The 12842-nt window shown below is 53.1% G+C and overlaps 1 protein-coding gene across 1 annotated transcript in view; it reads right to left on the bottom strand.

Moving 5' to 3' along the window:
- NDRG1 (N-myc downstream regulated 1) overlaps positions 1–12842 on the bottom strand; it is a 56109-nt gene that overhangs the window by 28463 nt on the left and 14804 nt on the right. The window contains exon 3 of the mRNA XM_057531790.1: positions 11996–12031. Coding sequence (XP_057387773.1) covers positions 11996–12031 — 36 coding nt within the window. The remainder of the gene's footprint in view (positions 1–11995; positions 12032–12842) is intronic.

Raw genomic sequence — 12842 nt, 5'->3', positions numbered from 1 at the left:
TCCAGATGAAGAAATAGAGGTGACCCCCCCAAAGAGCACACAGCCTGTAGTGTGAACCAGGATTACAACCCACGTCTGCTGGGCCCTCCTGCGGGTGTTGGCCCCCATCAGCCCTCCTCAGAGTTCCGTCCACACGGGGAGGAGGAGGGAAGGCAAGAGTGACCTTCCCCGTGCCTGAGACCCACTCCTTAAGTCACCCGCGCACACGCACAAGGTTCTCAGCCGGCCCTGGGGCTCTCTCTCCGCTGGCCCAAACCAAGAAGGCTGGGTCTGAGATTGCATGGAGGAATTAAAACTCTCACAGACACGTCCCTTTGTCCTCTGCAGTCCCAAAGGAACATTCTGCCCTTCTGTCTCCGTGGGGATGAATCACCCAGTGTCCTGGAGGGAGGAACCCACCCGTGTCCCCCACGTTCTCCCAAAGAGAGGGCACCGAGGGACCCAGATCTGCATGGTCCACTCCCTGTCCTGAGAGGGGAAAGCCCTGTCTCAGGGCTCCTCAGGGGTCCCCCGTCTGGCTAGAACAGTGGCTGGAAACACTCACAGAACCCCTCCACCATCCAGACTGCCATCCTGGGCTCTTCCAAGTTCAGAGCCAGATCTCAAAAGTCTGGGCTCACAGGGGTCTGATCCAGCCAGGGGCATGCAAGAAAGAGAAGGCCAGGCTGCCTGGATTTTCCTCTCACCTCCTCTGGAAGAGTCTAGAAAGCCACTCTCTCAGGGTGCAAAGGGGAGGGCAGTATGACGGCAATAATCATTGCATCTGGCCCTGCTCTGAGGATTTTACATCCGCTCTCCCATTGAATCCACACAACAGCCCCACTGGGTAACAACTGCCCACATTTCACAAATGAGGAGACTGAGGGGAATTAGCTCGAGGTCACACAGCTGGAACAGTGCAGCAGGATCTGAACCTGAGACCGTCCAAGTCCAAAGCCTGTGCTCTTTGCTGTCTCCGTTTTAACACTCTGTGCCAGGTGCCCCGTGAAGAAAGAAAACCTTTAATAGGCAACGTGCACGGTGACTCTCTAAAGAGGGACGCAGGAAGTCAGGTCCCCATGGATGTGACTGTAGATTGCTTTTTATCTCCCCAGCGTCTCCAAAACCCAGTAATCCACGGGGCAGGTGCTGGGATACGCTGGTACACAGAACAGAGAAATAACACCTGCTCCTCCCACCCTCCCCAAATACACATCTGCCCCCAAACTGCAGGAATGTACAGCAGGCGTGTCTGACTTGGAACAGCCTCGGCACAAACGTCACTTCCTCGGGGTGGCCCTTCCTGCCACCCACTGTACACAGGACACATGGCTCCTGTCCTCTTCCTTGTAGTATCTACTACAACGGCACATATCTGTTTCTTATCCGTCTCCCCAATCTGACTGCAGATTCCCAGGGAGAAAGGCTTGCTCTGCCCTGGAGGAGGTGCTTAGAGATTTACGCAGTCTACACCACCTGTAAGCTGGTAAGTTGTGAAACGGCACCGATGCCTACTGTCTACACTGCCTGTAAGCTGGCAGGTGGTGAAAACAGAACCTACCACTAAGTAGTCCTCAAAGATTTCAGCTCTTCGGCTGCCAATTCTGGCTTGGGAGCTTTGTGAGCTACGGCAGACTATGTCGGTGGGCCTCCCAGACATTCGTTGTCCTCTTCTTTATGACAAAATTCCCAGCAACGTGCCTGATGAAATTCTCTCCTTCCCCATCTCCCTTGTAGCCAAGGATGGTCAGAAGATTCAGTTTGGGCCAATGAGATGTCAGCAGAATTTGCTGCAGCTTTGAGGAGAATTCTTTTAAAGACTCAAACTTGGCCTTTTAATTTTTCTTTTTCACCCTTCCACCTGCTTACTACCTGGAACATGGGTGAGATGCCCAGGGATTCAGCAGCCATCTTACAAGCATGAGGACAAAAGCTACATGCTCAAGGTGGCAGAGCAGGAAGCTGAAAGGAGTCTGAGACTGGGTGACATTCACAGCCTGCTGTACTAGGCCTTCTGGGTCAGCGAAAATATCAACCATTTCCTTGTTTAGGGCACTGTTTGTTGGGTGATATTAATTCTAATGATACACCCACCATGGGACCTTGGCCAAGTTACCAGACTTCTCTGAGAATTCCTTCCCTCAGCTGTAAACTGAGGTCAGTAACAAACCCTTCCGCTTGTGGAGATGCTCCCAAGACTTTTAGAAGGGACCGGAAAGTGTTTTGGAAATTGCAGCGTTTCCCTCCATGCTGGCTGTTCCAGATGCCCACCCCAGAGACGATTACTGTGAAGCCACAGGGACCAGTCCCCAGGGTTTAAGTCCACTGGTTGGATGATCTAGAAGAGCTCTGAGACCAGCTGCTGCACCTCCCTCCATAATCCGCCTGCCCAGCAGGCCCTAGGGAGACGCTGAACGCTTTGGACTCTAAGAGGATGACACACTTACCCGGGCTCTAAGTCAGCTGGCGCGCTGGGCCGCCCCTCCCCTCAGTCTAGCAAGCCTTGGTCAAGGCACAGCCTGAGGGCGGAGGGCACCCTTTGGAACAGCAGGCAAAGAAAGCTGATTTAGGCTCATCAGACGTAGCATTAAGTCAAGGCTTGCTGAGGCAAGCAAGGCAAATCATGAGAACAGAGGCTCCAGAGAAAATGCCAGGGGCTTGCCCCACCACCAGCTTTATGTGAAATAACCCCTCCCCGTATCTTCCTGGTCCATCTCCTGTGCCCGCAGTGGGGGAGCGGAGGCCTGGCTGAGCCACTGATCTTGTCCTGATCATTCAGTAAGGAGCACTGGATTATGAAGACTGGCAGGGGAGGGTACGTGTGTGGAAGGAGCACGATCGTATTTGCATAGAAGGACAGCCATCCCCTTACCGGACAAACACCATGAAGCCAGGTCTGGCCCCAGTGCTCTCAGGACAGCCATTTCACAGATGGCAAAAGCCAGCCTCCAGGGCTGAAGCCTAGCACCCAAAGGTACACAGCTGCAGGTAACAGAGTTAAGATTCCGGACAGGCCCTTGGGCCTCTGAGTCCTGACACCTGGCCCACTGGGACACCTAGAAGAGAAGATCTCAAAGAGGTCAAGCGCCCTCCGTTTCTCAGCTTTCTTTAATGTTGTCATCACATCGAGAAACAGAAAAGTTATAGTCAGGAAATGATCTGTAGCGGGGGAAAGGGTGACAGCCTGGGAATACAGCGGGAAGCTGGAGCCCACGTGAGGACGGCGATTCTCCAAGCAAGAAAGAATCAGGAGGAAAGTCTCTCTTGGATTAGGGAAAAGAGGAAGAGTGGAAGCAGGGCCATCCACGGAGCGGAGGGAGGCAAAGGAGGCCTGTATGCTGAGTCTGATGCTGTGTTTACGGCACAATCGTGACACCCTGGGGACAGTGCTACTACCCCCATTTTTACAGAGTAGAAGACTAAGCCCCTAGGAAGTCAGGTGACTAGCCAAGAACGCAGGGCTAGCAGAGGGAAAGCTGATCTGAACCCGCTTCTGTCCACTGTATCTATTTTGCAACACCAGGAGATGGGCGTCTACACTAGGTCAGCCTGATGGCCTGGGCTGGACCGACCTGGGAAGCCCATCGGAGCCCCATCACGGGGATGCTGTCGGGCGAGGTGCTCCGTCCCCTCCACCAGGAGGGCATTCCCAGGAAGCCCACAGAGGAGGGCAGAAGAGGCAAAGCCTCCCTTGGCACTGACCCAGATGCGTGCCACTGCCATCTGTCACTCGGAGTTTGCTCTAAGTCCCCACGGCTTTCTCAGAAGTGAGGCTGGGGGCAGGCGGGGATGGGAAATGGTCGGTTGAGGATTTCCAAGCCCCCGAGGTCTGCCCACCTTCAGTCAGGGGGCAGGAAAACAAGAAGCAATCGTGTGCAAAGAAAGAAATTCGTAAAAGGTCACCATTTCCATTTTCCCTGTGAGCTGATCTGCTTCCAAGAGATGGGAAAAAAAAATCAGCACCCACACAATGGGGATCAGACGTCCCCCTCTGGCCCAGTTCCACCAGACTGGGAGCTCCAGAGCAGGAGCCAGACCCCAGGAGACCCTCCAGCCCACTGCCCCTCCTGCCCCGGCCCCCTCTATCCCCTCCACCCGGAGGCCCTGTGGGTAACATCAGCTCATTGCCCGGAGATCCCTGGTGAGCACACAAACACAGATTCCCATGGAAACCGAATCAAATCAAACCATCCAAATAACTAAAGATCCAGGTGGAAGGAATTAGAAATAGCACCAGGAGAGGAGATTTGGGGCCAAAGGAAGTTACCCAGCCCCTGAGCGGGGAGTGACAAGCAGTGGACTCAACTCTGCTGTCCCCACGCTGCCCTACCCACCCACCCCGCCCCCCCAGTTATATGGCCTTTGGCTCCACACTGAGTCAAGTGTTGCCATCTATCTCGTCATCGTGTGACAATGGGCAAGTCCCTTAAACCCTCGTCTCTTCAGCACAGTTGGCAACAAAACCTCTTTTAAAGGGTTGTTTTGAGGATTAAATGAGATGATGCAGGAAGAAAGGGCAGCACAGTTTCTGACACACAGCTAACGCTCAAGATACATCAGCTCTTACGACTCCCACGGTTAGTATGTATCTAACAGTCAGATGGACCAAATTTAGGACTATCTCAATAGTACCCTTTGACGAATTTCTTAACATCCCCAAACTGGTCTCTCATCTGCTAAGGAGAGTATCATTTCCCACCTTGGCAGGGAAGCCCTGAGACAATGGGTGGGCAAGCAAATACCCATTTGCTCCCTTCCCACCTCTTCCCTCCCCTCAGTGGCCTTCCACAAAGCCTCCCCACCTGGAGCAGAAGGGGTAGGGCTGGATAATAAAGAATCTGCCAGCTCTGATATTGTTGGATTCTAGAATTCTAGCCAAAGAAAATAAACCAGAACCCAAAATACTCCCACTTTCCCCACTCATCAGATTTGCAAACACAACTGCCTAGTCTGATGCCAGAACCTTCTCTGCAGTCAGATCAAACCACTTCCTTCCTGCAGCCCCAGCACCTCAGGCCAGCCGCCCACCCAGCTCCGTGCTCTGAGGGCCCCAGAGCCTCTCCAAGAGGGGACAAAGTAGGGTCTCAAGAGCTGCCCATCCTAAGGTGACGTCAGGCCGCAAGAGATAAGGCCGAGATGCCATCTGCTCTGGCAGCTAAGCTGTCTCCTAAGACAGCAGCTCTGGAGCTGCTTCTCACCGAGGAGCTCTGGGCTAACAGTGTGTATTTTGATTCATGCAAAAAAAAAAAAAAAAATTCTTGACCACTTTGGGAAAGGAAACGAGTCTGCCCGATTTAGTCAGAATGCTGAAGCACCAAATACTCCTTGAAAAATAACATTGGCTGCTTTTGGACACACACAGTGAGGCAGCTCAGCCTCCTTAAACTCAACTCCCAAAGCACTGCCCAGACAGGGCCCTGATTCCATGAGCTGTAAGGACCAACTAAATGAACAGATGAAAGTGGGCTGCCGTTGAGGCATGTCAGTTCTCGGGTCCTTACAGCAGCTCCCCCTCAAGGGCTTGAATATAAACCCACCATAGCACTGTTCAGAGTATCTGCCTGGCCAGATCTTTTTTGATAGAAATTGCAAAGGTGACCTAGAATCTAGCACTGCAGTACATGTCGTGGTTGAGAGAGCTGATCTGGGGCAGAGTTGGGTTCGATGGGGCCCCTGCACAGTCGCTGGCCATGGGAAAGCCTCAGTTTCCTCATCTGTCAAGAAGGCATGAGGGTACAAAGTCCCAAAAGATTCAACAAAAGCCCCTGGGAAGGCCTGGGCCCTCGCCTGGCTGATCAGAGAAGCTGAAGCCCACAGCAGGCAGGAGACCATCATTTTGCAGGAGCTCCCGCGTGAACCCAAGGTCAGGGTGTGTGGGCGAGTCCCTGGGCTGGTACGCTCTGCAGCCACCCTTGACCAAGGTGCTGTCAGTCTCTGCTCCCGGCCCTGTGACGCAGAGAACATCAGCCATCACGGCGCACTGCCTCTTCTGAAGGACATACTTCAGCGACCCACGCCCACGATTTTAGAGACTGCTGGAAATCTGGAGGAAACCTTCATAGATATCATGAGTCAACCAGATCTAATAGCCAAATCCAAATGAATATAGTTTTATCCAAAGATCTTTTTGGAAACAACCTTGACAAAGTGTCACTCGGCACTCGGATGCAGCCCAAATACTGTGATTCAATTGTAAGATGGATCCTATTAACAGCTTACAGGAAGAATTCATTTCGCCCTTGGAGGACTCAGAATCCAAGCCAGAGGGACCTCTGCACGTGCCAATGCCTCTGCATGGGTGATCGGTCCCTAATCTTCTCCTGTCATATGACTTCACAAATCACTCAGGTCTCAGTCCAATGTCACCTCCTCCAAAAGCCTTTCCCGACCCCTTAACCGAAGACCTGCCCCATCTCATCAACCTGCACCATCGTCTTCCAAGCCCCGACAGTGGCTGGGGTTGCCATTTTGCTGAATGCTTCATGTGCGTTGCCTCCCCCTTCTAGGGAGTCAGGAGGCTGGGTGCAATCCCAGCCCTACCCCCCTCCCACCCCGTGACCTCAGGCAAGCGACTGAAACTCTCTGCGCTCAGGCTCTCCATCTGTCAGCTGAAGACAGAGTTCGTTGTGAGCAGTAGGAAAGCAAATCCGGGCAACACACTGGGAATGGTGCTGAGCTATTCGTTTAGAACTGCAGCCCCTGGAAAGAGGGCTCACTGACCGTCAGGCTCACTCCAGTATCCCCAGCACCTAAGACAATGCCAGGCACAGAGCAGGCATTGGTTCAAGGAACAAAGGGATGCACAATTGGGAAAATGCATCCACCTCCCAGGACAGCTCTGGGATTCACTGGGAGGGCTCAGCCCAGGCTGGGGCACGATGTTGATGAGTCGTATCCTGCCTCCCCAGCCCCTCGCCGAGCCTAACCTCTGTGGTCTTCAGGTTGCCGCTCTGCTGATGTGGTAGCTCGCCCACCCCAGCCTTGGCCACCTTCAAGTTCGCCTGCGCAGGGCCCAAACCCCTGTTCCCTGCTCTTCCTACTACCCGTGCCCGGAGAAGGGAGCGCATAACAGTGCTTGGCAAACTGTCAAGAGTGACACAAAAGCGAGGAATTACCTTCACAGAGAAGAGCTAAACTACGTTTTCCAGGTTTCTTGAATGACCAAAATTTTAGAAATCTACAATAACCATAGGACCCAACAACTCCACTTCTGGGTACGTACCCAAAAGGACTGAAAGCAGGGTCTTGGACAGATGTTGCACACCCATGATCACAGCAGCACTAGTCATAGCAGCGGAACGGCGGAAGCAACCCAAGGGTCCACTGGTGGACGAAAGGATAATTAAAACTCGGTCTAGACATATAGAGGAGTATTATTCAGCCTTAAAAAGGAAAGACATTCTGACACAGGCTACAGCGTGGATGAAACTTATCTCACATGACATTAGGTGAAATAAGCCAATCACAAAAGGACAAACACTGTGTGATGCCACTTATGTGAGCCACTTAGAGTCATTAAATTCTTAGAAACGGAAAGTAGAATGGTGGTTGCCAGAGGCTGGGGGGAGGGGAATGGGGAATTAGTGTTTCATGGGGACAGAGTTACAGTTTTGCAAGATGGAAAGAGTTCTGGAGGTTGCCAAGGGGAAGGGGGTGGGGGAGGGAGGAACTGGGAGTTTGGGGTTAGTAGATGCAAACTATTACATGTAGAATGGATAAACAACAAGGTCCTACTGTACAGCACAGGGAACTCTATTCAATATCCCAGGATAAACCATAATGGAGAAGAATATAATAAAGGAGTGTATAAACTTGTATAACTGAGTCTCTTTGCTGTGCAGCAGAAATTAATGCAATTTTGTAAATCAACTATACTTCAATAACAAAATTAATTTTAAAAATTTTTTTAAAAAAGAAAGAGTTCTGAGATGGATGGAAGTAATGGTTGCACTATATTATGAATGTACTTCATGCCACTGAAGTGTGGACACTTAAAAATGGTTAGGATGGTAAATTTTGTATGTGTTTCACCACACACACAAAAATAAAAATTGGAAAAACTTCATGATACAGTTGGTAGACCGGGTGTGTTATTGGACCAATACTGATTGGGAAACATCACATCAGGGTTCCCCTCCGTCACTGTCCTCTCTACACAAGGCTGGAGCGACTTTCCCCATTTCACAGATGAGGAAACTGAGGCTGAAGGGAGGTGAAGCATCTTGCTCTGGGTCAAATAGCCAAGAAAGGGCAAAGCCGGCTCTCGAGTCTGGGTGAATCTGTGGCCTTGACCTTGGGGAGGAGGGACATCACAAGGCTGCTGTGGGAAGACAAAACCACAGAGCGGATAGCTGCTTCAGTGGCGGGAGGACCAAGAGCTGACATTTCAATGACAGAGAAAGTACGTTAGTCTCCCTGCCCGGAGCCCCACCCAGCCCAGCCCCGAATGACCAGCCAATCCCTGGGGCTGCCACTCAAGCTTCACAGCCCCCAGAGCCCATCAAGCAGCCAGGGCCGCCCCTGCCACAGCTGCTGCATCTTTGCAGCTCTACTGCCCTGTCGCTCGTCTCTCCCTGTTCTCACGAGGGTGGGAAACGGTCAGACAGAGGATCAGATGCCATCACCCTCAGCTCCCCGCACCTCACAACCCTGGACAAACGATTCCCCTCTTTCTCTGCCCCTCAGTTTCCCCAGCTGTAAACTGAGGGGCTGGGTGAGCCAAACCTGGGACCCCTGGAGACAACCTATTCACCTCCCACTTTCCCGGAGCACCCCCATGTGCCCAGTGTCCTGTGAGACAAGAGACCAGCGGGCGGAGCTCTGGCCCGGGACAGGAGAGGCAGAGACCTCGGCCCGTGAACAGCACAGTAAGAGCACGGGCTTCCTTCCCGCTCAGACAGACCTGGGTGGGATGTCCAGTCCCAGCCTCCGGCCTCAGTTTCCCCATCTGAACGATGAAGATAACGGTACCCCTGCTTATGCTGTTGTTGAGGAGTTAAATGAGATATTGGCTGGGAAGCCCTTAGCACAGGGCCTGGCTCGCAGGAAGCACCGTTAAACCAGCCTCATCAGGTGCGGGCAGAACGGGAAGCTCTCAGGGCTGGAAGAGGGAAGGCCCGGGGTCTGGTGCCACCTTCCTGTCACTGCAGGGGACCGCAGGCAAGCGACTTCCGAACCCTGACTCTCTTCTTCTTAAACAAGTATAACAAAGAGTAGAACCAGAGGCCATGTCCCATGAGACCAAGCGCTCCTTGAAGACCAAGGTCTGTGTTCCGGGTGCCGATGCAGCCAGTGAAGTGATGGGTTCGGGTCCCCCCATTTTTTGATGGCCTAGAAGGTGCAGGGAGCTGACAGTCTGAGTCACAGTTGGACAAACGAACCGGACATGGTCTGTTGATGGGTGGGGCTGAGTGACTAGCCATTGTCCTGGGGCCTGAGCTGCTCATAACCACCCCTCCTGGCTCAGTCTTAGACCCAGGGAGCTGTCCTACCCATCCCAGGTCCCTCTCTGTTCCTCTGCACAAAGGTGGGCTGAGCCCACCGGGTGGCCTGGCTTCCAGCTCTTCAGACTCAGTCAAGACCACCCCGCTGACCCCCCACCAGCAGTGACCCCAGAGGAGAAAGTGTGCCTGGAGGTCTGACCACGTTTCTTCCCACCCCCGGGGACATGTGCAGGGAGGAGCTGGGGGCTCAGGGGGTTCCCAGACCCCAGAGTCTAAGGGTCACTTCCACATGTCCATCCATGCCTATAACCTGCATTCTTGCAGAGAGTGTGGCCTCTGCTTTCTGAGCAGTAAGCGCCGCTGTGAACAGCACTGGTGTCTGAGTTACGGCCGGGAGAGACAGGGAGGGCGCCCTGAAGTCTGGGGGGGGCTTCCCTGGCTGCGTGACCTGGAGGCCCCACTCATCTGTAATAAGATGATATCGGAACCCACACCCAGGGCTCTTGCAAAGAGTAAATGAGCGCACTTAATTAAATTAAATTAAATTAAATTAAAGGCGGCATGCTTAGAACAGTGCCTGGCACATAGTAAGGGCTCAAAATCAGTCATTCTTACCGTTTTAATAATTGTACAGATGGAGGGTAAGGGAGGCTCAGAAGAGCTGAGTAACTTGTTCAAGGGCACACACCTTGAAAGGGTCAGCTAGAATTAAATCCGGTTGGCCTGACTCAAAAACGAAGGAAAAAAAGATGCTTTTGTTCAAGATGCCATGACATCTCAGCTGTGGCCTGACTGTGGCAAGTTTCACCGTCTGGGTGGCTCAGTTTCTTCATTCATAAAATGGGGAGATGGCAGCCCTGATCTGAGTTCATCCACTGCAGATGCACCGAGAGGCTGGGACAGCAGTGACGCTATAAACCCAGGGCTGATGAGTCAGAGAGCTGCTCCCGGGGGGTGAGAGGGCATCTCCAGGCTCAGCTGCTTTTCATCACAAACCCCTGGGGTGGAAATGACCTGTCCCAGCCCAAGCTGTCCCTGCAGCCTGCCCCAGACGCCCACTGACAGCGAGGGCGGCGAGAGGGCCCCAGGCTGGTAGGACCTCCCTCGGGCGGGCGGCATCCCTGCCAGCTCACGGAGTCGCCTTCAAGCCAAGCCAGCACCGCTCTTAAGTCCATGGCACGTGAAGGCTGCTAACCCTTGCTCAGGCTGCCTGCTCTTGGCCCTGACACAGACGCTGCTAGGAGGCTGTAAAAGCAGGTTTCATGGTCAAATCACACAGGGCACTGTGCTAGCCGTGCAACTGAGGGCCAGGCACGCTTAACCTCTGAGCCTGTTTCCCCAGCTTTAAGAATGGAGACAGCAATCCCGACTGCATAGCGCTGCTGGGGTTCAGTGGGATGTCCCCTGCAGAGTTCAGGTGCCACACGTCTGGATGTCCAGGGTCTGGTGCACAGTGGTGGTGTAATAAGTGTGCTCTGAACAAGTCAATGTTACACAGTAGGATGTGTTGGCCTCAGAGGACAAACGGCCGGACGGAAACCAACACCTCGGACACACCCCGTGGGTTCCACGGGCGCGGGTCAGGGTGGTCTCCAGGTATAGCCAGGATGACGCATAAGTGCACCAAGGCCCACACACCTTGAGTGTGCTCTTCGCACGTTCACCTCCCTGATTTCACACCAGCCAACGTTTCCAACCCCTCTCCCTCTTTCCCCTTCCTTCCAAAGACAACGCCAAGATTCCCAGCCTCTGGTGGATGGTGGGCCGATCGTCGAAACACGAGATTCAGGAGGATGAGTGAGCTATTTGGGGAGGAAGGGGGTGAAAGGTACGATGGAGACGCAGGGCTCAGAATGGGCCGGAAGCCGGGGCACCTGTGTGATGTGCAGGCAGAGTTCCAGGTGAGCGCAACGGCCTGCATCTGGTCTGTCTTTGGTCCTGTCTTCTCCGGGAAGCGCACAAGACCCGGATGTGCTCAGGCTTCTAGCTCCACCCCCAGGACCCGGCACAGAATGGGGCCCATGCAGCTTTGGGATAATGAGTCCAGGATTTACAGTTCCTGAGATTCTGACCCGCCCCTGGGCCATGAGAGGCCAACCCACTCTCCCCAAAACTTGTTCTTGGACAAACCTTCAGATGCACCTCCCACCTTGCTCTCATGTCAACCTGGAGCAGAGATGGAGCCAGAAAACCACAGAGAAGGCTGGTTTCACTTGCCCAGGCAGAGCCCAGAACATCAAGCCTCTGCTTCCTCCATTCCCTCCCATCACAGGGTCCCAAGCCCACTCAGTGTCTTGCCATTTCCTCCACACATGCCCCACAGCTCTGCCCAGCTCTGCAGGGCTGGATATCTGTCCTGCTTTCACAGCGGGTAACTGGCTCCTACTCCCTTGGCCAGAACTCAAACGCGCTTCTATCCGGGGAGAGAAACTGAGAGTGGGGAATCAGCTGAGGCCACTTCCTTCTCTCCCCTTACCCCTAACATCTGAACACTGATCTAACCAATGGGAGAAAGAGGAAAAAAGAGAAGACAGAGTAGGAAAGGGGGAAGGGAAGCCACGTCTTCTACTTGCCTGAACATCAAACTCTTGCAGGAGGCCAGTGATGGTCTGTGGAAAGACAAGAGAGATGGTCAGTTTCATCAGTTTCCCGGGGCAGAGAAATAATGTCAGAACACATGGACCTCTCCATGCCCTGAGTCTGTTATATCTACCCTATGTCCTCTGTGGGGCCTCTCTAATGCCTTACAGAGAGAGAGACTTCTCATCTCAAAGAATAGCAGTCCAGCAGAAAAGTAGACACAGTAGATGGATTCCTTTTTGACTACAGCCTTAATGAAAAAAGATCTGAAGGTCTAAGCTGACCACAAGCTTGAGAGATACAGGACTGTAATTGCCTATTAACTGATCTCTCTGTCTCAACCTATGTGCTACACTTTTAAAGCTCAAACCTGACCATGTTCCTGCCTTTAAATTTCTTCCACGACAGCCCATCATCTAGATTAAAACCCAGTCTCTCATGGGTGGAAGAGGAGAAGAGAGCATTTCCCTCGATCCAACAATTCTGAGTGTCCAGCCCAAATTCCATCTTTCACCAGAGCTGACACTGGCAGGCCAAGCCCAGGAAGACAGGAAAGGGGCCCTTGTCCCCTGGGTAGCAGTGAAAGTACAGCTCAGAGTTGGAGCTGGAACCACCCTGGGCCAAAGTTTCCAAGAGATGTTGCTGGCATGCTTTCCTCTCAGCTCAGAGATGGAGTTCAAACAAACACCCCCTGAAAGCGGAGGCCCAGCTAGACCCACCACTACCCACCATGAAAGAAAACAGCCCAGCAGAGCAAAAGGCAAAAGAGGTGACGGAAGGGGAAGGAGGACCCCTTGGGACAGCCAGGGGTTGGAAGATAAGATTGTAACAGCCGCCTGC

Source organism: Balaenoptera acutorostrata, chromosome 17 (assembly GCF_949987535.1).
Source record: "Balaenoptera acutorostrata chromosome 17, mBalAcu1.1, whole genome shotgun sequence".
Classification (NCBI taxonomy): Eukaryota; Metazoa; Chordata; class Mammalia; order Artiodactyla; family Balaenopteridae; genus Balaenoptera; species Balaenoptera acutorostrata.
The sequence above is the reverse complement of the archived record's forward strand: the minus strand, read 5'-3'. Positions and strand labels throughout refer to the sequence as shown.